Source organism: Schistocerca americana, chromosome 9 (genome assembly GCF_021461395.2).
Source record: "Schistocerca americana isolate TAMUIC-IGC-003095 chromosome 9, iqSchAmer2.1, whole genome shotgun sequence".
NCBI classification, from domain to species: Eukaryota; Metazoa; Arthropoda; class Insecta; order Orthoptera; family Acrididae; genus Schistocerca; species Schistocerca americana.
In genome coordinates this window covers 210,168,796-210,191,269 of record NC_060127.1, presented here as the reverse complement: position 1 = coordinate 210,191,269, position 22,474 = coordinate 210,168,796, and the positions used below count along the sequence as shown (strand labels likewise).

Genomic DNA, 22,474 nt, shown 5'->3' with positions numbered 1-22,474 from the left:
GAGGATATCCAGCTGTACGTGCGGAACTGGTAAACATTGCAGCCCCGGGAATTTTATGAGACAGCCATTCACTGCCATGTGTCACAGTGGGACAAGTGTCTAAACAGCCGGGGTCAATACTTCTAATATACAGGTACTGGTTTCTGTAATTATACCTCTGGCTCATTTCTTTTTGAACGCCGCTTATAGTACACATTTCAGCCCCTAGGTGTGTACAGCATGACTCATTGCTAGTTAAGTGCCACCTGTGTTGTCGACCTGGATTGTTTCGTTCATCTACAGTGATTGTTTTTGGTGCCGTTTTGTTTTGTTTCGTTTTTATGGTGGCAAGTTTAAGCGAAGAATGTGCAGCTGTGAAATTTTGTTTTCTACTTGGTAAAAATGTTGCTGAAACTGTTTTAATTTTGAAACTGGATTAATAAGATGATGCTATGGGAAAAACTAAAGTGTACAAGTGGTTTGCTCGATTTAAAAATGGCGACATGTCGATTGATGACAAACCATCAAATGCCAGAATCATCAAAAATATTCAGAGTTTTTTGCCTCGGATCAGACAGTCAATCAAACCTTTTATTTGGAAGTTTTAAGAAGATTACGCAACACGGTTAGTCAAAAAGCTGCAATTTGTGAAAGATAGGAGACTGGTTCTTCCATCACCTGCACACACAGACATCTCTGTTACAGTTTTTGGCTAAAAATGACATGGTTCCATTGCCCCATGCACCTTACTCACCTGACCTGACTCTGTGCTATTTTGTTTTATCTCCATGCATGGAAAGGGGCATGAAAGGACACCGATTTGACAACATTGAAAAGGGGGGGGGGGGGTATGTGGAGGAGCTGTCAGCCATTTCTAAAGATGAATACAAAAAATATTTTGAACAGTGGAAGCACCAGTATGACAAATCTGTAGTTGTAATAGAGAGTATTTTGAAGAGGACTAGGTTGTTTTGTAAACAGTTTGAAAATATTTAGACTTTTTTTAGATTTGGGTACCCCTCCTATAAGGATAAAGCCTAGGGCCATTTATAAACATCTTAAAAATTGTTACAATTACTATAAATATTTTTTAAAAAGTTAAGTGAATTTTTAAAAAAGCGTTTAAAAGGGAGAACAGCCGTAGTAATTGTACCAAGGAAGAGGAGCTAAAGGGGAAGGGTGGGTGAGTCGTGCGATTCATTTGACTTAACTCAGTTCGAGAATTTAGTGTTTGGTTTGAAGATTTTTTGTAAGACACGAAAGATTTCAAGCTCTTCCAAGATATTCGTAAAGTTACCCTTGTATTCCAAATGCAAAATTGTGAGATCAGATGTAATATGAGATACTGAGTGACCCATTTCAGATAAATACGAACTCAAGCCAGAGCTGGAACCCAAAGCAGAAATATTTTCCTGAAACCTGATTTCAAAGGACCTTCCAGTTAGGCCTATATATTAGACTGGCAATCTTCACAGGTGATGCTGTAAACACCTGACAACCTGTGGGACTTCCATTTCATCATCCCCCTAGGTTTAAACTTCAGTCCATTATTCTTATTGTCGGCCATGGTGGCCGAGCGGTTCTAAGCACTCTAGACTGGAACCGCGTGACCGCTACGGTCGCAGGTTCGAATCCTGCCTCGAGCATGGATGTGTGTGATGTCTTTAGGTTAGTTAGGTTTAAGTAGTTCTACGTTCTAGGGGACTGATGACCGTAGAAGTTAAAGTCCCATAGTGCTCAGAGCCATTATTCTTATTAATGAAATGTACTGAAATGTACTGGGGTGGTATCTTTTGTTGCCAACTGTATAGCAACTCTGCTAGAATCCCTTCCATAGCACAGATCCTGCGATAAGAAATATTCCTCGGGCCCTTCTGCATGGGGAGTAACGACCTTGTGTCAGAACAACTGTATGGCTCATTTCCTTTTTCTTTTTAAAATGCTTTATATCACATTCTAATGGGTACCATGCAGATTTTGTATGTAGTATTACTGAGTCGTCAGTACTAAAGACGTGTCTCCCAAACTGCTCACAATTATTCCTCATTCACGAGCAAGTTTTCATAGAACTCATCATTGTTGTTTGGACAATAGTGGTCATTTATTGTATACTCCATCCCTCCGTGACAGCACCACTGGATTTTATCTCAAGATTCAGAACATTGGCTTTGAGGTCACTAAATTGCACTCGATACTCGATGTATGGTGATGATACTAAGGTCAGAATATTTTCAGATTATATTGCACTACTTCATTGTCACAGTCAGCTGATTTAACTGTGTTGTTACTCGGAGAATGTGGCGTTAATTGGGAATTAGAGTCACTGGTAATTTTACTTGTGACCAGTACTACCACAGACTAAAGTAAAGAGAAAATTGTCAGGACTATTATGGAGAGAATACAAGATGTTAAACTTAATAATTTGCGTCTCATCCAGTTTATCATCAATAAAAATGAAATACAACAATGTACGAGATTTAAACCATTATTAAATACACTGTAACTAAAGCACTCTATGTTTTAATCAGATGTCTCATGTTTTAGAACTTTTTTGGTTGGAGAAATTGAAATTTTGGTGTATTGAACTGTTGATTTTTCATTAAAATTTAATTAGAATTTAATTGGTGTGGGGGAATGTTTTGACCAGTTCCTTTCTGTGGAATGTTTAAGATTAGCTAATAGTTCCTGGCATGGGCTGACACAATTTCGTTCTGACTAGTAAATGATGTAACTGTTCCCACAGTTACCTGTTCAAGCTCTGAATTGCAATTGGTACTGGGGAAAAGTTTAAAACCAATGGCCAGAAAACTGAAAGGAAAAATAATCTTCTATATCTGTGCATTAAATTTCAGTGTCATTGGGACAAAACCCATGTTAAATTACAATATTACATCATGAACTGTACTCTTCAATGACAAATATTGTTTCTTTCTCAAAACGGCGTCCATATTTCCAGCTACGGGATCCACCTCTGGTTCCATTCTGCCAATTGCTGATCTCAGCCCAGGCCAGAAAGAGTGAGTACAAAAATGTTTGCTGTACACTAAGCGTAGACATGGAAAATTTCATTTATTTTTATTTTTGCTCAGCGATGATTACTCAGATTATATAGAACAGAGGAATGTATTTCAACACTAAAAGCTTACAAGAGTATCAGTGAAATTTTTGATGAATTTTTTGTTGTTTAGGTGAGTTACTTCATTCAAAATGAGGTCAGGATGTTTAGTCACATATGTGAAACGTCATCTGTCCTCTAAAACATAGTAGACTGCTTATTTTGGTGTTGTGTAGCATTGGCAGATATTGTCATGTCACTGACTGTGTGTTCCTCTTCCTTTCAGGCATGAGCCAAGTGAAGATAAGTTCATGCCAGTGAGCTTCAGATTTTCTCGGGATCATGTTTCAAAATTTTTTTCGTCTCTGTCCTATGTATATTTTCTTGCAGCTGTCACATTTTAACTTGATCACACATCCGTGATCATATCATGTGGTTTCTGCAGTTTATTCTCAGGATGTTTTTTGAAGTACTAGTCTGATTTTATCTTTAAATTTCTCCCAATTCAGGGTGACAATGAGCTAAGTTAAGTTCTTTTGTTGTGTAATTTTGCTAGGATAACACAGCTCTAGTTTCCTTGCCTTGGGGTGCAGGTTTTAGTATAAATTTTGTGGACTAAGATGAGATTGTAATCATCAGGGTTTGCTGTTTTTCTGGTGTTTTTAGTCCAATTATTATCTTTTCTTTAGTTAGCAGATATTTTATTAGTCTCTCTGTGTGGGTCTGAAATGTGTTATTCTTTATGTGTTTTTGGATGACATGAGCTTTTGTAAATTATGCAGTTTCTGTTGTATTTTTCTAGAAGATGGTAGATGTGTACATTGGTCCATTTATTGTGCTTTCGATATCTAGAAAGTTTATTTTATCTTCTTTGTGCTTGATTGTTGCTGTAATATTTTTTATATAAGTTATTACATTGTGAGTGAAATGTCTATTTCTTTTTGTGTTCCTTCAAATGAAATTGGTATACGATCTATTTATTTGTGGTGACTAGTGTACCAGGAAGGCGATCCTTCATTGCTTAACTGTATTCTGATTAATAAACTAAAATTGTCCTTATAGCAGACAAAGTAAAACTTATTTCCTTTTCTAATGTAAAGGGCAACAGGCTTCTCTATAAACTTTTTTAACATATTGTGACTAATCAAATTTACAATTTTTTATAGATATAAAGTACCTTAAGATCTGCCTAAAAAGTTAACACTGTCTATTGTAAAATTCCACATTGTTCTCTTAGATAATGTATATGACGTTGCATGGCCGGCCGAAGTGGTCGTGCGGTTAAAGGCGCTGCAGTTTGGAACCGCAAGACCGCTACGGTCGCAGGTTCGAATCCTGCCTCGGGCATGGATGTTTGTGATGTCCTTAGGTTAGTTAGGTTTAACTAGTTCTAAGTTCTAGGGGACTAATGACCTCAGCAGTTGAGTCCCATAGTGCTCAGAGCCATTTGAACCATTTGAGCCATATGACGTTGCACAAGCAGTTTTGCGTTTAATGCAGCAGTATGTCACACACCCTGTGGTACTCTCCGTTGTAACATAAGCCCCACCCTCTTCATCACAGTCAAGCACAAGCTTGTACTTGCTGTGAATTCTGCAACGCTTACAGTATGAGAAGTCCTCTTAATCTCCAGTGCCTTCATTCACATAATTTCTCAATAACTGGAAAGCCTTAATTGTGTTTTATCTCTCACATACTGTACAACCTGTTGTTCTAATTCATATAACCTTCCCAGATTTGGCCCCTAGAAAGTATGGTATGTTGAACTGGTGATCTCTGATTTTTTCTTCTTATGAAACCACCTATGAGGATTCACTACTGTGACTTAAAATTTTCTTTGTGCTACGCAATTTGTGGTCTGTGGCTCATGAACAACCGTTAATTGGAAATTAGTCTGCTGCATTGTGCAGATTGAATAACAATATGTTACCCTCTCAGCTCCATTGTACTGAGCAGAAGAAATCGGACACTTCAGGCTAACAGTGCACTTCATCAGTTGTTGCCAGTTATGAAATTCGCAGGGCTGACAAGTAGCAGCTGCTTTAGTGCCACCGTTGAGCCATGTTTCAATTATTGTGCTACATTTCGGTTGTTCTGTGTGAATATACTTATGTTAGAACTAAACAATGGCAACTCCAGGCAGGAATATCAACAATATAAGGAAAAAGACAGATTGCTACTCACCCTAAAGATGACATGTTGTGTTTCAGATAGGCACAACAAAAAGACTGCTAGACATTTAGCTTTCGGCCAAAGCCTTTTTCAGAAAAGGAAACACAGACATATTCATTCATGCAAGCAAGCGCACCTCACGCACATGTGACTACATTTCCAGCAGCTCAGACTCTATTGCAGCTGTCACATAGAATGGAAGCAGCAATCTCAAGGGGGTATGAGCGGGGGGAGAGAAGTGTGTGTGCTGCCTAGTGGAGCATGCAGTGACTAGGTGGAGGCTAGACAAGACTGCCAACAGGTGCAGCGATAGGAGGCTGTGGGGGAGAGCATAACTGGGACCAAAAAGGGAGAGAAGCAGGGAAGTGGAAAGACAGGTGGTTGCATTAGCAGAGTGCCACATGCAAAGAGTGAGGGGATGGGAATAGGGAGGAGGTGATAGAATAGAGGGGATGGAAAACTGTTGGGTGTAGGGTGTAGGGAGAGCAGGTTACTGTAGATAGATGTCCACATTAATGAGGAGTGGAGTACGTGTTGCAAGAATAACTCCTATTTGCACAGCTCAGGAAAGCTGATGGTGAAGAGAAGGATCTCGATGGACCAGGTTGTGAAGCAGCTATTGAAATCAAGTATGTTACCTTCAGCTGTATGCAGTGCCACAGTGTGGCCTACTTTGCTCTCGGCCACAGTTTGGCGGTGGCTGTTCATCCTCTTGGACAGCTGGTTGGTAGTCATACCAATATGAAATGTGGCTGCATTTAAATAGGATCAAAAATTTTTAGTCTGATACATATAAAATTCTGCAGAATAGGCAAACTTAAAAGAAAGAAATGATGGGGATGAGAAACAGAGTTTGGTAACAAAAATGGCAAGATCAAAATGCTACCAAAGAAAGAGTGTGTGTGAGACCGTAAATGGAAAAGAATGTCCCTACATAATGCACTTGAATATAAATGGTCTAACTGCAGACTTTTCAAACAAAAGCCATAAAGTGGATGAATTACAAATTATTCTATCTGAATGTAGAAATATCAAAGTTATTTGCCTCAGTGAACATTGGCTTATGTCTGATAACATTAAAATTTTTAATAAAAGTGAAAATTTTGAATTAGCCAGCAGCTTTTGTAGACGAGAAAAATCACATGGAGGCTCTTGCATACTTACTCATTCTGGTATAAGATATGAAATAAAATATGATTTTAATCATTTGAATGAAGAGTGTGTATTTGAAAGCTGCTGTATCGAGTTGACTGACCTAAATGTTGATGTAGTTTCTATTTATAGAGTACCTGAGAAAGCTACAATTGAAGCTTTTCTGGTGAAATTTCATTGCCTGCTTGAAAAAAGTCTGTAAATAAAAAAGGAAAAGGATAGTTGAAACCAATGACATGTCCAAATTAACTGACTTAATAAGAAACTTTGGTTTCAAAATAAACTTAATGCAACCCATTAGAGAAAATGCATGATCAACTACTGTATTGATAATATTCTAACAAATTATGTATTTGAGGATGTTTATAAATTTTGCATGGATTTAAGAATCTTTGACCACTTTGCATTATTCATTGAACTACCAAAAGATAAGAAAGAAATTTCATGTAACAAAAGCCATATTATGAAAAGGAATGTCAATGAAAAAAATTCAACAACATTTAGAAATAAGTTACGAGAGGTTGAATGACCTTCCAACACGTATTTTGAGTAATAGTAACTTTAACAATTTTTTATGTAGCTTTCTTGAAATATTTAATGAAAATTTTTGACTTAGAACTACATGCAACAACAAGGCACATCAAGGCTAATAAACTTAAGTGGATAACCCAGGGTATAAACATTTCTAGTGCCAGGAAGAGGAGACTCCACAATTAACTAAAATATAACAAAAACAGACGTTTTACAGAGTATGTTTGCATTATAAATCTACATGTTAAAAAGTTGTGAAGGCAACCAAACTAATGGCAAATAAGAAGCTTATTGCACAACATAAAAGTAAAACGAAAGCAGTGTGGTCTGTTGTCAAATCAGAGTTAGGTGTTAGAGTTAGTAGCAATGAAATATCTAGGATTAAAGTAGATGATAGCTTTATTGTAAATCCAGCTCAAATATCAGAGTGGTTAAATGAATTCTTCATAAATGTGGAAAAGTCAGATGTTAATGTATCCGAGTAAAGTGAATCCCTTTGGAATCCACCAAGAAGCCGTATGTATATCTTATGGGTTGAAAAAAAGTTCCAATAAAGGATTATATTATCATTAAAAAATAAAAACTCTGCTGGGTGGGATGAGATACCCACTAAAGTGATTAAAACAGTGTGTGGCATAATAGCACCTCCCCTAACTAAAATATTGAACCAGTCTTTTGAAAAGGGACGCCAAAGTCAGACCTCTATTTAAGAAAGGGGTGAGGGAAGACATGGGAAGCTATCAGCCTATTTCTATTCTTCCAGTCCTGTCAAAAATGTTGGAGAAAGTATCTGAAAACCAAATCAAAAATTTTATTGTAAAAAATAATATTATTATAAGTAACCAATTTGGATTTCAACCAGCTAAGAACACTTAGGATGCAGTGAATAACTATTGAACTATTGAAAAGATAGACAAATCATTGGATCAGAGGAGTAAAGTTGCAGATATCTTCTGTGATCTCACAAAAGTATTTGACTACCTGAACCATGACTTCCTTACATACAAATTAGACAAAGACAGGATTAAGGACAATGCTCTAAATTGGTGAACCTCATATTTAACAAAGAAAGGGTAACTATCACATCAGATGCAGTGAACTTTTACTCTAAATGGAGTACAGTATCACAAGGTGTACCTCAAGTCTCCATTTTGGGGCCAATCCTCTTCCAATTCTACGTAAATGACTTACCATAAATATGAATTCCCCATCAGTTCTGTTTGCAGACAATACTTCTGTTTTAATTGAAAATGACAATGCAGAAAAAATTCCGAGCTCCATCATAGGCACAGTGGATACCTTAGAAAACCAGTTCCAATTAAAAGGGTTGAAACTGAACATTGCAAAAACCCATATGGTTCATTTCAAAACTAAAAATTCGAAAGGTGTGAAATTTAAAATCCAGCATAACAATCAACCTATGAAAGAAGTTGACACCCTCAAATTCCTGGGACCAAATGTATTCAAGAACTTGAGCTGGAACATACGTATTGACTTCCTATCAAGTAAACTAAGCAGTTTTGCCTTTGCAATGCAAATACTGGAAAATTCCACTGACTTGAGTAGACGAAAAATTGCTTATCATAGTTATTTTGAATCTGTCATTAGATATGGCATAATTTCCTGGGGAAGTTCGACTAGTGAATCTCGAATACTGAAACCGCAAAAGAAAATTGTCCAATACATGTGTACTGCACAGCAAAAACACTCTTGTTGCCCATTATTTTGGAAATTGCAAATCCTAAGTGTTCCTTCCATATACATTTATGAAATTATAATCTTCCTACACAGCATACAAAAATTATTTGAGGAGAATCATTTTAACCAAACATATAACACAAGAAATAAAAATTATTTCATGCTACCCACACACCAGTTGAAATTATATGCACAGACTCCACAGTATATGGGGATGACAATAAACAAGTTAATAGGCATTTAATATAAAGCCAGAAATTTTAAAAACATTGCTACTGCAGATTCTGTGGGAGAAATACTACTGTTCAATAGAAGAATTCATAGAGGTTGGAAATGATCATTTGAGCAAGGGCTAATTATGTGTTACATTTTATTGTATATGTGTGTACAATGAAAATGTATTATTATTATTATTATTATTATTAAGCTGTCTATTAATATCAGCTGTTCTGTGTTTATGGTGAAATTTTACCACAATTTGATGTGTCTCCTGTACTTGAATCAAATGGTTTAGATTATGTACGTTACGAGACAAATAACAATTACGAAATTACCGGCCTTAACCTGTGATATCCTATTGTCCCCACACCTTCCACCCAACAGTTTCTCCCCTCTATCCTGTAACGCCCTCCAAGTTTGTGTCCCATCACACTCATTGTGCTCGCTTTCCACGCATACTGTTCTATTTCTCCCACTTCCCTGTCCCACTCCAGATTGCTGCTTTTGTTCAACGCAACAGCTGCAGTCTAGGTAAAACGGCTGGAGATAGTGGTCATGTGTGCCTGAAGTGTATCCACTTTGTGTGTGTGTGTGTGTGTGTGTGTGTGTGTGTGTGTGTGTGTGTGTGTGTGTGTGTTTTCCTTTCTTTCTTTTAAGTAGGAATCTATCTTTTTCATAATTATTGACTCATATTATACATGAAAACAGGTACATGTCTTCATTCATTTGTAGCTATTGTACTATCTGCTTCCAGATGGGAAATAAAAGCTCGTGTTGTAAATAAGACAGCAATAAAACGATATTTCAATAATAAAGGAGAAGGGAAACGATTTTCTATGGAATTGGTTGATAGCTCTGGGCACATACATGCAACAGCATTTGGTGAACAGTGTAATGAATTTTATGATCTCATAGAGGTAAGTGGAACTGAAACTTATGTTGAATGTATATACAGATAACTATGGTGAGTGATGTATGAAACATTTGTTTATTTTCATAACCTAGTTTTTGAGCCTTTCCAGAATCATTTTTAGATGGGGCACACGGAATTTAAACGATTCTGCCTAGTAGATGCTGGCTTGCAACAGTATGTGGTATAGGTTGTAAATCCAGCTGAAAGCTTCCATTTACATTGCCTGTTGGCTCAGTATTTACTATACACACCATCAGCTGAAATCTGTCAACATTCAGCATGTGCTGCACAGCTGGTGATTTATGTTGACACTCAATGTTTATAGTGAGTACTGAATTCTGTGACCAATAGGCGATTAAAATAGAAGGTGCGAGTTACTTACTGACAAAAATACCACCCTTACTGCTGCATATGTTACAAGCAGTTTTATACGACGGAGAATGTGGAATAAAGCCGGCCGGGGTGGCTGAGCGGTTCTAGGCGCTACAGCCTGGAACTGCACGACCGCTACAGTCGCAGGTTCGAATCCTGCCTCGGGCATGGATGTGTGTGATGTCCTTAGGTTAGTTATGGTTAAGTAGTTCTAATTTTTTTTTTTTTGAAAAAATGTCGAAAAAGTGAATATTTTGGTGAGCCACTTGACCTCAAAAGGATTGAAATCTAGTTTATGGAAGTAAAAAAAAAAGTTTATAAGTAACTGGTTGCAGTTTCCTGTATTTATGTTAAATTAATAGACACTCCTGATCTCCAAAAATTTCCTTAAAGGATAAGCTTAATGTGAAGCTTCTGTGATTTTAGGTCGTGTCTCTGACTTCTTGCTAAGTATTGACATACACTGATCTCATCTTCAGCATAATTAGACATTCAGGTGTCTCTGATACCTGGTAGTTTTAGAGAAGTTGTTTCTAATTTAATGTTCAACAAGAAAGCAGAAAAGAAAACTACGAAGGTCAGGAGTAGTACAGTAATTTGAATGTAGTGTTTAAATAGTAATTAAAACTGTAGCCATTGAAAGTGTTACCTGTATGAGATAAAATGTGAATTTTCACATATATTTCATGCAAGTTTGAAGAACATTTGCTGATCGAAGCGGGAGTCAAATGAAATTGTAGACAGTTGTCATATTTTGAAGTTTATTAAATTAAATTTAAGTTCTGGATGTGTGAAGAGTGTTGAGAAAAGATTGAATAACTAGTCAAGATTCACATTTAAGACTGATTGACATAGTGAAGAAATGGAAATGCCAATGTGTTATAAACATCAATATTAGTTAGGGAAACGAAAATATGACTTAACAATGTGTTTTATTTATATCGAAGCCAGGTTAACAAATTTTGTTGTAAAACATGGCTGTGTACTTTTGACTTGTGTTTGGAAGCAAAGCCACATTCATGAGTTGCTTCCTCTGAAAATTTTGAAGAGGTAATGTAAATTAGTTCATTCCCAAAATCTTAGCTTCACAATTTTCTAAGAAGTCTAAAATTCTTTATCCCATGCATCCTCTCCCTCTACTTTGTGAACACAGGGAAGACCTTTATATGAATGCTACAAATGCTCACACACCCACTTGCTGGACTTCAAAATGGTGTGTGTGATGAGTAAAATGTCACATTGAACCAGAGCTGGACTTGAAAGTGAATGCAAATCTTTTTGGATTCACAATGTTACAATGTTTCAACCAATATTAACATCCTTTTCCTTTCAGTGGGTAGGCTTTTGTAGTAATGTTTAGTGGTTGTGGAGAGAGGTAAGGTGGATTTTCCAGATCTAAAGTAATTACGCCGATGCGCGTCTAGCCGTATCAGGAATTGTGTGCAGAAACAACCACAGGTATAGATGCATAGGTGTTAAGAAGTTGTGGTGGTTCTAAAACATTAGATAAAATTTAATCTCTCTTAGTTTTAATGTGTGGCTTGGTAATTCAGCTTTTCTTCCCAGTGATGTGCAACAGTGCCAGTGTGCCTGCGGTGGCCATTCTTGCTTCGTGTTCACTTCACTTCCAAAAAGCTCCACTCAAAATGCAAGTGCTTGTCACATAAGGAGAGGGAAATTAGGATGTAGTGCAGCAGTAAATGAAAGCTTGTGACTTCTGCATATTACAACTTTCACTTGACACGATACTGATACACCGGAATCACATATGTCTTTATTGTACCAGCTCGAAAGACTGACAGACACCGAAATCGATGAAAAAATAGAAATAAGATATTTAAAAAAGTTGACAGATTAACCTTCTTTCTTCTGTTAGCTTAAATATAATCGTACCTCCTCACGATATCTTTATCGTACTGATACAGTGTCAATATTTGTTTATATGTGTAGGCCATTTAAAGAACATATGCAGACGGAACAAGATTGCTCTCTGGCTCATCTTTGCTTCTTTTAGAGTCCTTTGAAAAATGTAAGAAGATACACTCGAACTAACAAATCTGAGGTTGTGGTCCCATCTTATAATGTGGTTACTTTGCTCGTGTCAGATTGTAGATGTCACTTAGTGGTCTCAGTCCTGGCTCTCACCACACGTTTTTCATCGCAACACGTGGAATTACAGGTTTCGAACCTTCACAAAATTTTCATAGCACATCTACAGTTATTAGTTTACATATGGAGCCCTGGAAAACATATTCAGCTTTACGTAGTCCTTACATTTCATCATTGTTACGATAATCTAAGTACTTACAGTTTAAAATATATTGACACGCTGGGTTTGCTTATTTCTTACTCCGTACATGTACATTTTCATATTGCATAAATATTGTACAAAAATTTACATAAATGCTGTACAGAAATTATACATACAATACAGTTAATATTACGTACATATCTGGTGATTTTATGCCACATAACATCTTTCAGTTTTTACATTATCATTTTTATCACATTTTGCTCTCGGGCATTACCCTTTGGAATGTTCATTTGTGAGCAATCTGTTTTCATAGTCTCATCTAACTTTAACATTACACAGAGTGTCATTTTATCAATCTCGTTTACCTGTATTGACAAAACATTTGCAAGTATTATTATCACTTGATCTGCAGAAGTTTTGTGTTCGTACACCACACCTGATGCGAGTATCCGTCGTTACAGGTGCAGAGGAAGGAAAATTTCATAACGTGAAATCTTCGCCTCTGGCTAGTTTACTAAGATGTGTCAACTTGTCTACAGTAAATCTTATTGACAAGAAGAAGCATTCATTTTTACTCTTATTACTGCAATACTTCGTTCATCACGACAAAACTATTGAGTATATCTTTTCATGACTATCTACTCGTGTTAATATACTTACTTCGTGTTTGCTCTCTATTGGTACATTCTGGCAGTACAATATTGTGTTATACAAGTGTCATCATCAACAGTAAACAGTTTACTTTGGTGTCGGTGATCATACTTCGTTTGCTACTGGATATCACTCTTATGTATTCTGATGTGCATGAATATGTTTCTACAAGAATTGTGCCTATGAACAAATGTAAAAGAAAGTTGAGACTCGTGTTTGTGTGCAAATGTACTGTAATAACTCTTGCTTTGCATCCTCTTTCAGTCACATGGACTTGGAATGCTTGGTCTGACCCCTTTTCATTTGGTAGCACAAGACCTAAGTTCAGTCTTTTTATACATCTGGTGTACTGTAGGTTTTTCATACACACATTCACACTATCACACTCACACATATTTCTATATACATAATTATTTATTTTTGGTGCAGCCCTTATGTGTTGGTACCAAACACCCAACTGTTGTGTTCCCTATTTTGCCCAGGCTGTGACTCTGCATCGTTCACTGGAAGGTCGCTTAAATACTAACTTAAAAATAAGCACATAGTTGTTCGCTGGCTACTAACGCATCACACTACCAATATTCATATTTTCAATTTCTATCAGTACACAGTTCAACGTGAGCACGTGCTCATACTGTGGTTGCTGTTTTGACTTGCTTTTTTACACCTGGGAAGAGAAGTGTTGTTGTAAGTGGAGTACGATCCTATCTTTCATAGTGTGCTCATGATTTAATTTATATTCCTTCACTTCTCATTTAGATGTCTCCTTTCGTGTAGCATGTAAATAGGCACTTGTATAAATGTAAATAACTTGTACATAGTATCATAGTGTGTAGGTAGTTCTCTGCAGATAGATTGCGTTTACTTCGTCCTCTGTGTATATATTCCTTAGCTTAGTTCTTCCTAATTTCGTAGTCTTAGATTAGTTCTGTAGTGTAGACATTTTATTTCCTTACGAGTCAACTCATAAGGTTTCTCTAAAAGTAGATTACTTAATGTTTCTTTGTTAAGCTACGATTGTCATCTGGTGGCGATCCGTCGGCTTGCACTGTTCTGTGCACGTGCACGGAGGTTGTTAACTGTGAAGGATGCTGCTGTGTGTGCAGAGTTCTCTTGCCACTTCACCTCGCTTCTAAATGTGCTACGTCTCAATCGCACGCATACTGTGTGTTTAAACAGTACAGTGTCAAATTAAATAATTTCTCGCACTTGGCGAGGGTAATGTTTTTGGAGCTTCTTTGGTCCGTAAACATACAATAAAAACTTTACGTAACTAAAACTTACATCCTAATAAGGCCACACAAATGAAACAGGCATAAATGAAATCTTTCCTTACTACTAAAAATCAGTTGCAACAAGTATATTCAAGTGGACAGTCTGTCACCTCTTAGGTATACTCATATACAATCCTCCAAGCCGTGCTTGATCAATGTCAAATTCTGTTTAGTGCACAAATTCATGTAAATCTTTGTGTGGGTAGGGCTCATTTTCCTTACCATTGTTTAAGGCTCCCGGGTGAGGGATTTTTGATATAACAAATGGTCCTGTGTACAGCAGTTGCCACTTGCGATTCAACTTGCCATACTTTATCAGTTTTGGATGGGTTTTAAGGAGTACCTGTTGTCCCACACAGTATTCTACAGTGCGTCCTAATTTCTTATCGTACAGGTGTTTTCTGTACTCTGCCTTTTCCTCAATGCTAACCAGTGCCTGACGTATTTTCTCCTCATGTTATATTTGCTTCATAGAGACCTTTGATAGAGGCTTTTCCCAATTGTCTCCTTGTCTTCTGTCAAATAACAGTTCCATAGGAATAAAGCCAGTTGAGCTATGTGGAAGATTGTTAACAACTTATTGGATTGGAGTGACATATTCGATCCACCTTGTATGTTTTTGAGATGTGCAAGTCTGGATAAATCTGTTAAATTCCTTAAATTTCTTCTAAAATTATATGTTTAATGTTGTGAGTGTTCGTGAACACTTTCCAGCAGTTGCCTTTGAAGTATGACGTGTTGTCTGTCTGCAGTTTTCTGGTTTTCCTTCTCTGGGTAGATGATCTGTTGTAGTTCTTCCGATGATGGTGCTCACAGTCACTGACCGCATGGCATATAATTTTACATACTTAGAGCAAACGTCATAGCACGACAACATATTATACACCTCCTTTCCCTTGCGGATATGGTCCAGCCACGTCCAAGGAAACTATCATGTAAGGCCTTTTAGGCAATACCAGGTTTAGATCAATTAATTTCGACTTATTTGCATACTTAACTTTCTGACACGCGACACATTTCCGTACTAAGTGCAGAACTTTTTGTCTTAAATTTGGATAGTAACAGTAAGTGCCTATCTGACTAAAGCATTTGGGGATGCCATAGTGTGCCCAAACATTGTGAGTATATAATATAAAGTCATTAATGTGATCTTTTGGTAAACAAACACACCGCCTGCTGTGCCTTGTGTGGTGTCTGCAAAACGGTACACCGTGGTAAAATGTAAAAAAAATTTTCAACCTGTCATCATTGTTCTGCAGCAGTTTTAGCATTACCTTCTGCCATCTGGGATCTTTCTGTTGTAGTTGCCCCATGCTTTTACACATCCTAACATAGTATGGCTGTTGTGTTTTATCTTTCATCAACAGAATCCCGAGTTCTGAATTGTTCTCCCGGTTGTATACGACCTGGGACAACTGGGAGATCTGGGAAAAACCTGGAAATTTTTTCATCTGGGAAAAACCCAGGAATTTTTTAGAATTCCAGGAATGTTTCATTATGTTAGTTTTCAGTTAAATTTTTGTAATTTTGACTGGTAAGAACCGATACTCTAGCAAAGGATATTACTGTAGCCCACTACTGCAGAATAATTCTGCAACAATAAAACATCAATGAGAGGGGGAGAGGGGTGGGGGAGACTTCAAAGGAAATGCGCCATATACAGCAACAAAACACAATGCTCATACAAGTGTCTACCAATAACAAATTGTGTCAAAGGCCTTAGGAGGACTATGCAATGCTTTATAACAATACATTGCCTCCAATCAGCATAAAGTCACAACTGTTTACATTAGATTTGTTTTAGCCATTACGAGCGGGCTCATGCACTTGCACAGTTGAGTCATGTATTAGTAGTACCTTCTCCCACTTCTGGCTACAGAAATGTGGCTGTTGGCTGTTGGCTGTGTAAGCAGTCACAGCAAGCTGCTAGATGCTACCGGGAAAAATTTTACTGGCACACCGAAGCTGCCAGATTCATTCATGTGCAGCAGCCCTGGATCTAGGTAGGGAGGACAAACTGAGATATCTGACCCGGGTGGGGGGAGGGGGCAAATTCATATTCTTGAGGAAAAAAAACTTTGTTTCACAAAGCACATAGCATCCAGTGCATGTTGATCTATCAATTATTCATATGATTTTGAAACGCATCCCTGTCGGTTTTTGAACACATTCTAAGTTGATTTCTGAATGAATCGTAAATTGATTTTTGAATGCGTGCGTAGAGTACTTGTTGTGTCTGTCAAGAGAATTTTCGTCGCATCTAGAAATAAACTTTCCTGCAGACAAAAGGGAATGGGGCTATTCGAGCTGAGTGGAGTAAAGCCGAACGGATGATTTGCCAATCGCTGTTTGTTTATGTGGTTGATTTGGTTTGCTAATAATCAGCGTTGATACAATTATTAGTGAAATCCATAGATTCAGGCTACCAGAATGGAAATAAATGACTAACAAGAATAGTGGGTAAAAAAGATTATGTATTATCTTTTCGGTGTATCCAGAAATTTTGACAGAAAATTTTTGGCAAGATCACTGCACCTACTAGAGCCAGTTGTACAGTCCCTGGCTAGCAGCCGCTTAAGTTCTACTCTGGAAGTAGCACGGAAAACACATACAAAGATGTAACAACACCTGACTGGAGAATAATTGCAGAATAACTAAACCAGTGATTCTGGGACGGTTAATGAAGTTTACTGGCGAATAAGTTTTGACAGTGGCAGGAATAGTTACAGAATTAGTGATTCGTAAAAGTGTGTTGTCAAACGACCGTAAGTCACAGAAATCAGTGTATTCACCTTGCCAAAGCATATGAGAAAACACTACATCATCAAAGCCATTGAAGTTGTAGATTGTGTAGCAGACTAACTAGCAACATAAATACCCAAAGCTTCGTGTAAGTAAGAAAATAAAATAAGTCACTGAAGATTGCACAAAAAGTGCTGAAACATGCCTGGATAAAATGAAACTGAAAAGTATATTAGAACAAATAAGCCCTCGGTCACAAATATTAAGTCAAAAATTTTGACTTAATATTTGTGACCGAGGGCTTATTTGTTCTAATATAATTCTGACACGATCACTGAACCTTAGCAGCTATGTTCAAAGTTTTACGAAACTGAAAAGTTGTCGCATAAGGTGGAATTCCTCGTCCTGTTTTCATAGCAAGCATGGGCGTAAGAAAAACTGCAACACCACAAGATGATTATGACCAGATTGATTGTTAGAACAAGGAAGGAGAAGAAACGGCGACATCATACAAATTACGAAAGAATATGACGATTCCAGATTTATTTAAAACTTTCGTACTTGTACTTTTCGATCTCATGCTTGGAAACTGGAGCACATGAATGAAATGTGAAATTGTTTCCTAACATAAAGCTTCTTGCTTGTAGTAGGCCTAATAGGCATTTGATATTGGTACTTCATGAATTATATTGTCACGTTATAAAAATGACCATTTGTGCCAAAACAGTCTTGTTTATTTGGTGTGTGTTAGAGTTGCTGCAATATTAGAAAGGCCTATTTTGTTTTATGTGGCAGACAATGACAAAATATACATAACCGGATTGAGAAACCACACAAGTCCTGGGTACTATTTGTATTAACAGATTTTTCAGTATTAGACAACAACATTTCAATTTTTCATGTAGCAAAATGTTTGACCAACTTTGATGAGGTAATAGATTCTTACGCAGAAAGGAAAGCACACCATGTAAATCTGTAGCAAGATTAGAGAGAAAAATATGTTAGGAGCTAAGGATTGAAGAAATGTGTCCTGTCTTGCTTGTCTCATATCTTTACTGATTTTATGCATCATATATTCAATTTTATATCACACAAAACAGCAAGTTATTAGCTAATAGACAATAAAGAGTGCAAATTTGTAAAGAGTTCTTGCTCTCTCGATTACAGATAATCCCATCCAGCATTAATTGCGAGGGGCTTGGGGTTTTGTTTCTTTTCTTCTTCTTTTCTCTCTCTTAAAAAAAAAACAGTCGACTGGGGGCAGGGGAGGCACCACAGGACATTTTAATTTCCACTGTCCTGAATATAGTTTGATGGCATCCATTACAAAATATACACATTTGAATTCCACAGAGCGGAATACAGTGATGTGCGATAGAAGAATGCTGTGTGAAGAGGCATGGCACTGCATTTTGGCACACTTAAGATCAAATAACATGTCTTACGTTTCCTCGAGCACATATGTTTTATGCATCAGACTCTTCAAAAAGATGTGTGCTACAAGTTGTCCATATTTTTGAAAATTCGATATTTTTTTGACATCATACCTGAAACACTTGAGTGGTGGGGGTGGGGCTGGGGGGGGGGGGGCGGGGGGGGGGGGGGGGGGGGGGAGGGGGGAGCACCATTTTCTAGTAGTGCCCCAGTTCGGAAATATAGATCTTGGGATTCAAAAGTGCTTCTTTAATGTTGGCAAAATCAGTTTGTCATTGCTTAGTCCACAACTGAGGGTAGTTCTTCCATTGAATATTCAACAGAGCATCTTTATTTAAAAGCTGGTGTATAAATTTTCTGAAGAAAGATACTAATCCAAGTTATCCTTTTGACTGTTTCTTATTTTGAGGTACAGGGCAGGTCTGGAAGTACACCTTGAGGTGATATTGTGTATACAAGGAAAATCCTTTCCTTACTGGAATTTGTCTTCATTAGGTTGGTTGTGACTCTGTATTCTGAAAACCTATAGAAGGCTCGAGCCAAGAGCCTCAAGTTTTCTGACCACATGGGGGTAGCAATCAGTAAATCATCAACATTCACAGTGACTCTGCTTAACAATTCAGGTCCTAAGACTCAATCTAAAGCAGAAATAAATACGTCTGCACTGATGTTTAAGGAAGAACACAGAACTCACAGCTTCTGCCCCCACATATGAAGGCAGTGTACTTACGGCTGTCCTCATGTAGTACAATTTGCCAGTATGGGGTTTGGAGATCTATTATGGCGAGGAACTTAATGTTATGGAAGTTTAGAAGTTGTTATTCCAAGTTGACAGGCTACGACCTGACAGACATAATAATTTTATTTATTCCTCGTGCTTTGGGCACGTTGCGGACACTACTGTCTGATCTGTTAATGGCCAAAATGGGGCTACAGTATGGAGATAAGGATGGTGTGTTATTTCCCAGCTTAGCATTCTAGTGATCTTATTCCTCACAGCTCCCTGCTTTACCCATGGAGTGGGGTAAGACGAAAAGCAGAAGGTTTTGTGTGGCTACACCTCCATTTTGTGTTTGTATCCTTTGATTATGTCAGGACATCGTTCGAAAACATGAGTATAATGTAATTAAAGGCTCCTGCTTCCTTTTATTCTTCTGTTAAGACGCACTGACTCACTTACCTTAGTGCACACAATCTAGGGGTCTATTTCCTGTTTTTCTCAATAGGCTGTTTTCTGTGTCAAATATATGGTTCAGGTTGTTGTTATTCTGATTGTTCATAACATTTAAATAGCATTTATAGTCAACATTCTCACAAAATATTGATTACTTTTCTGTAATTAAAGCTTAAAAACCATTAAATATCAAGAGCTTGTCATGTGATAAAAATTTTAATCCAGTTATTAAAATTATGCGGTCACAGCAGAATCAACATGCTCAGTCGATACTCGGCGATTAGACTGTTCTCACTACCACTGAGGGCAGCACACACAACTTGACTGCCTCGTGTATGTCAGCTCCTAATGCATGCGCCGTAAACCTCCATTACAATTCGCATGCGTGGAATTCGCTATAAATACAATGACTGCATTGGGTCTATTCAGTTAATTCGTTTACTCTCCTGAGGATGGCTGGACATCTCTGGGCCGAAATATTGTGGCAGAATGTTGATAGGATCTGGCTGCAAACAGGAAAATTACTGGAAGTATTTGTACACTGATTACTACCTATACTGTGTCTTCATTTTCACCTAAGCAGTTGGTAATATCTTCCTGACACAGGTCATTTTTGGTATCACTAAAGTTGTCTTATCTAAGAAAACAGCTTTTCACTAGTTTCATGCTCTCACCCCTATTACTAGCCATCAAATGGGGGCATATCGAGACCGGTTCGAGTTTTCCGAATTGCTTTGTGCACTGATCTCTCTGTTGGGGGTAACCTCAGCTATGTGCACATTATGCATCTGGTTTTGTCAGTCAGTATCTTGTGTGGCTCTCAATTCAAAATTTCATTGATCCTGGCCACTATTCAGAATGTAATTTTGATTGTACTGATTGTAGCCAGGTGGCAGCACCAGATTATTTTATGACCCAGTTGCACTCTGCCCTTGCCAGTGGCCGTTCGGGTCTTTGCCCCCAGTCGGCGGCACATTGTACGCTTATTGACTATAACCCCTCTGGCCCTTAAATCCTGACTGATGAAACTCAGTTCTTGGTTATTTTTGTATCCTCGCTTGAATTTTTGTCCCTTTCAATACTGAATTGGTTCCTGTTGATATTGCTGTGAAGAGGATATGGCTGCCATCCATGTTGGTTGTTATTGCCATTCCTATCGTATTGTTCGTTAGCTCTTGTGGGGTCTGCTTGTGCACTGTCACTCTGTGGTTGCACAGGTGTCTCTTCGTAGAAAAGATCAATGGAATTGAGAATTGAGAGGAGATTGTCTATATCATGCTCAGGAGGGGTGATTAAATTACTCACATATGTTAGGCAGTGGTCAGGTTTTAAAATTTTTTGGGACATCTACGCATGATATCAAGTTTGTCCATTAACAAGTTTTACTTAGATACTTCTGGAAGTATCTTTTAAGCCCTCCGTGCTTACTGCTGAATGACACTGGGTTAAACACTTTGCCCTCAATCTTTCTTGTACCGCAATGGACCAGTACCTGTCAAGGAATGTCCTTGCAAACTGTTTGTAGGTGTGACATTTTTCTGCCATGTCAGTGGCAAGACTTCATATTGTGTATAACCTACCATGAAGTGTATCTTCTGCCTCTCATTGCAGAAGGCTCTTATGAACACAACCAGGTTTGTTCACTTACCTTCAGAAGAAAAAAAAAAAAAAAATGAAACTGCCTGTGCCGTAATAAGCCTTCATCCGCAAGCAGAATAGAAAGACGTGCACCACTGTCCGTTGCTGGCATGACATTGTTTTGATGTATTGAATAGTATTCCGAATACCTCTGTGCAACAAAGACAGAAGTTGGCAGCATCTCCTGGATGTGATAGTTGCGATCTATTTCACCTGACAGGTTGGGATTCAAGTATGGATAAATGTTTGGAGTACCTGTCCTGTCTGTTGACACCTGATAGCTCGGGGTTGAATGTTCCCTTTCATTTTCAATGTTACTAACAATGTTAGTCTGTGACTTTTCCTCCACTGCTTTCAACTTCTGATCTATTTCAGTTCTTATTTCTGCCTTCTGTACCTTCATTGCTTCCTCGATCATATCTACATAACCCTTGTGTTTGCAAACTACCTTCCGTGCCAGTGCACCGTCTTAGTCTAGGATACCAGTCTCAGCTCTATCCTTTACTTCCTTAATGTTTTTATCTATCCTTTCGTGCTCCTTTCTCATGAAGTGAGTGTTCAGACTAGTACTACTTAGTTGCAATGACAGGTCTTGGACCTGTTCAGGTAGACCTTTTGAATGTTGTTTGCAACCCATCAATGGTACCTGCAAGTGTATTTATATTCTGGCACAATTGTGACTAATCTTGTTGCATTTTTTTCTGAGCATCAGATACCTCCTTCACCTTTTCTATGAACTGTCCTTGTGTCTTGCTTACTGATGACACTTTTTGGCTTAAATTATCTATATCTTGTGACAAATCACTGAGAAGTTGTGTTTTTAGGTCTTTCCCCATTCTTACAAGTTTATCTGATAAGCCATTTGAAAAATCAGCTTGCATATATTTTGTCAAGTCATTGAACTGTTGTGTTATGTCGGTTTTGATAGCATCAATAGTTTGCTTTTGCTGTTCAAGTAATTCCCTTAGTGTATCGTCTGTTGTTTTTGAGAACTGATTAAATTTTTAATTTTGTTGTTTTGAAAAACCATTAATTTTTTCATCAATTCTTGGTTTGAGGGTTTGTTTTTGCTCTCCTTAAACTCATTATTAAAAATCATTGGAGCTTTGTTTAAATAACTGTTGTAACATTTGCATTGTGATAGGGGTTCCCGGTGTGTGCAATGCACGCTGTCCAGTCACGTTTGCATTAGGTGTAAGTGTAGCAGGCAAAGAAT

General features: G+C 37.7%; 1 protein-coding gene across 5 annotated transcripts in view; it reads left to right on the top strand.

The window, feature by feature from the left end:
- LOC124550985 (replication protein A 70 kDa DNA-binding subunit-like) overlaps positions 1-22,474 on the top strand; it is a 177,792-nt gene that overhangs the window by 44,942 nt on the left and 110,376 nt on the right. For all 5 annotated transcript variants that reach the window (XM_047125810.1, XM_047125808.1, XM_047125806.1 and 2 more), the window contains exons 5-6: positions 2,936-2,996; positions 9,561-9,723. In XM_047125810.1, coding sequence (XP_046981766.1) covers positions 2,936-2,996; positions 9,561-9,723 — 224 coding nt within the window. The remainder of the gene's footprint in view (positions 1-2,935; positions 2,997-9,560; positions 9,724-22,474) is intronic.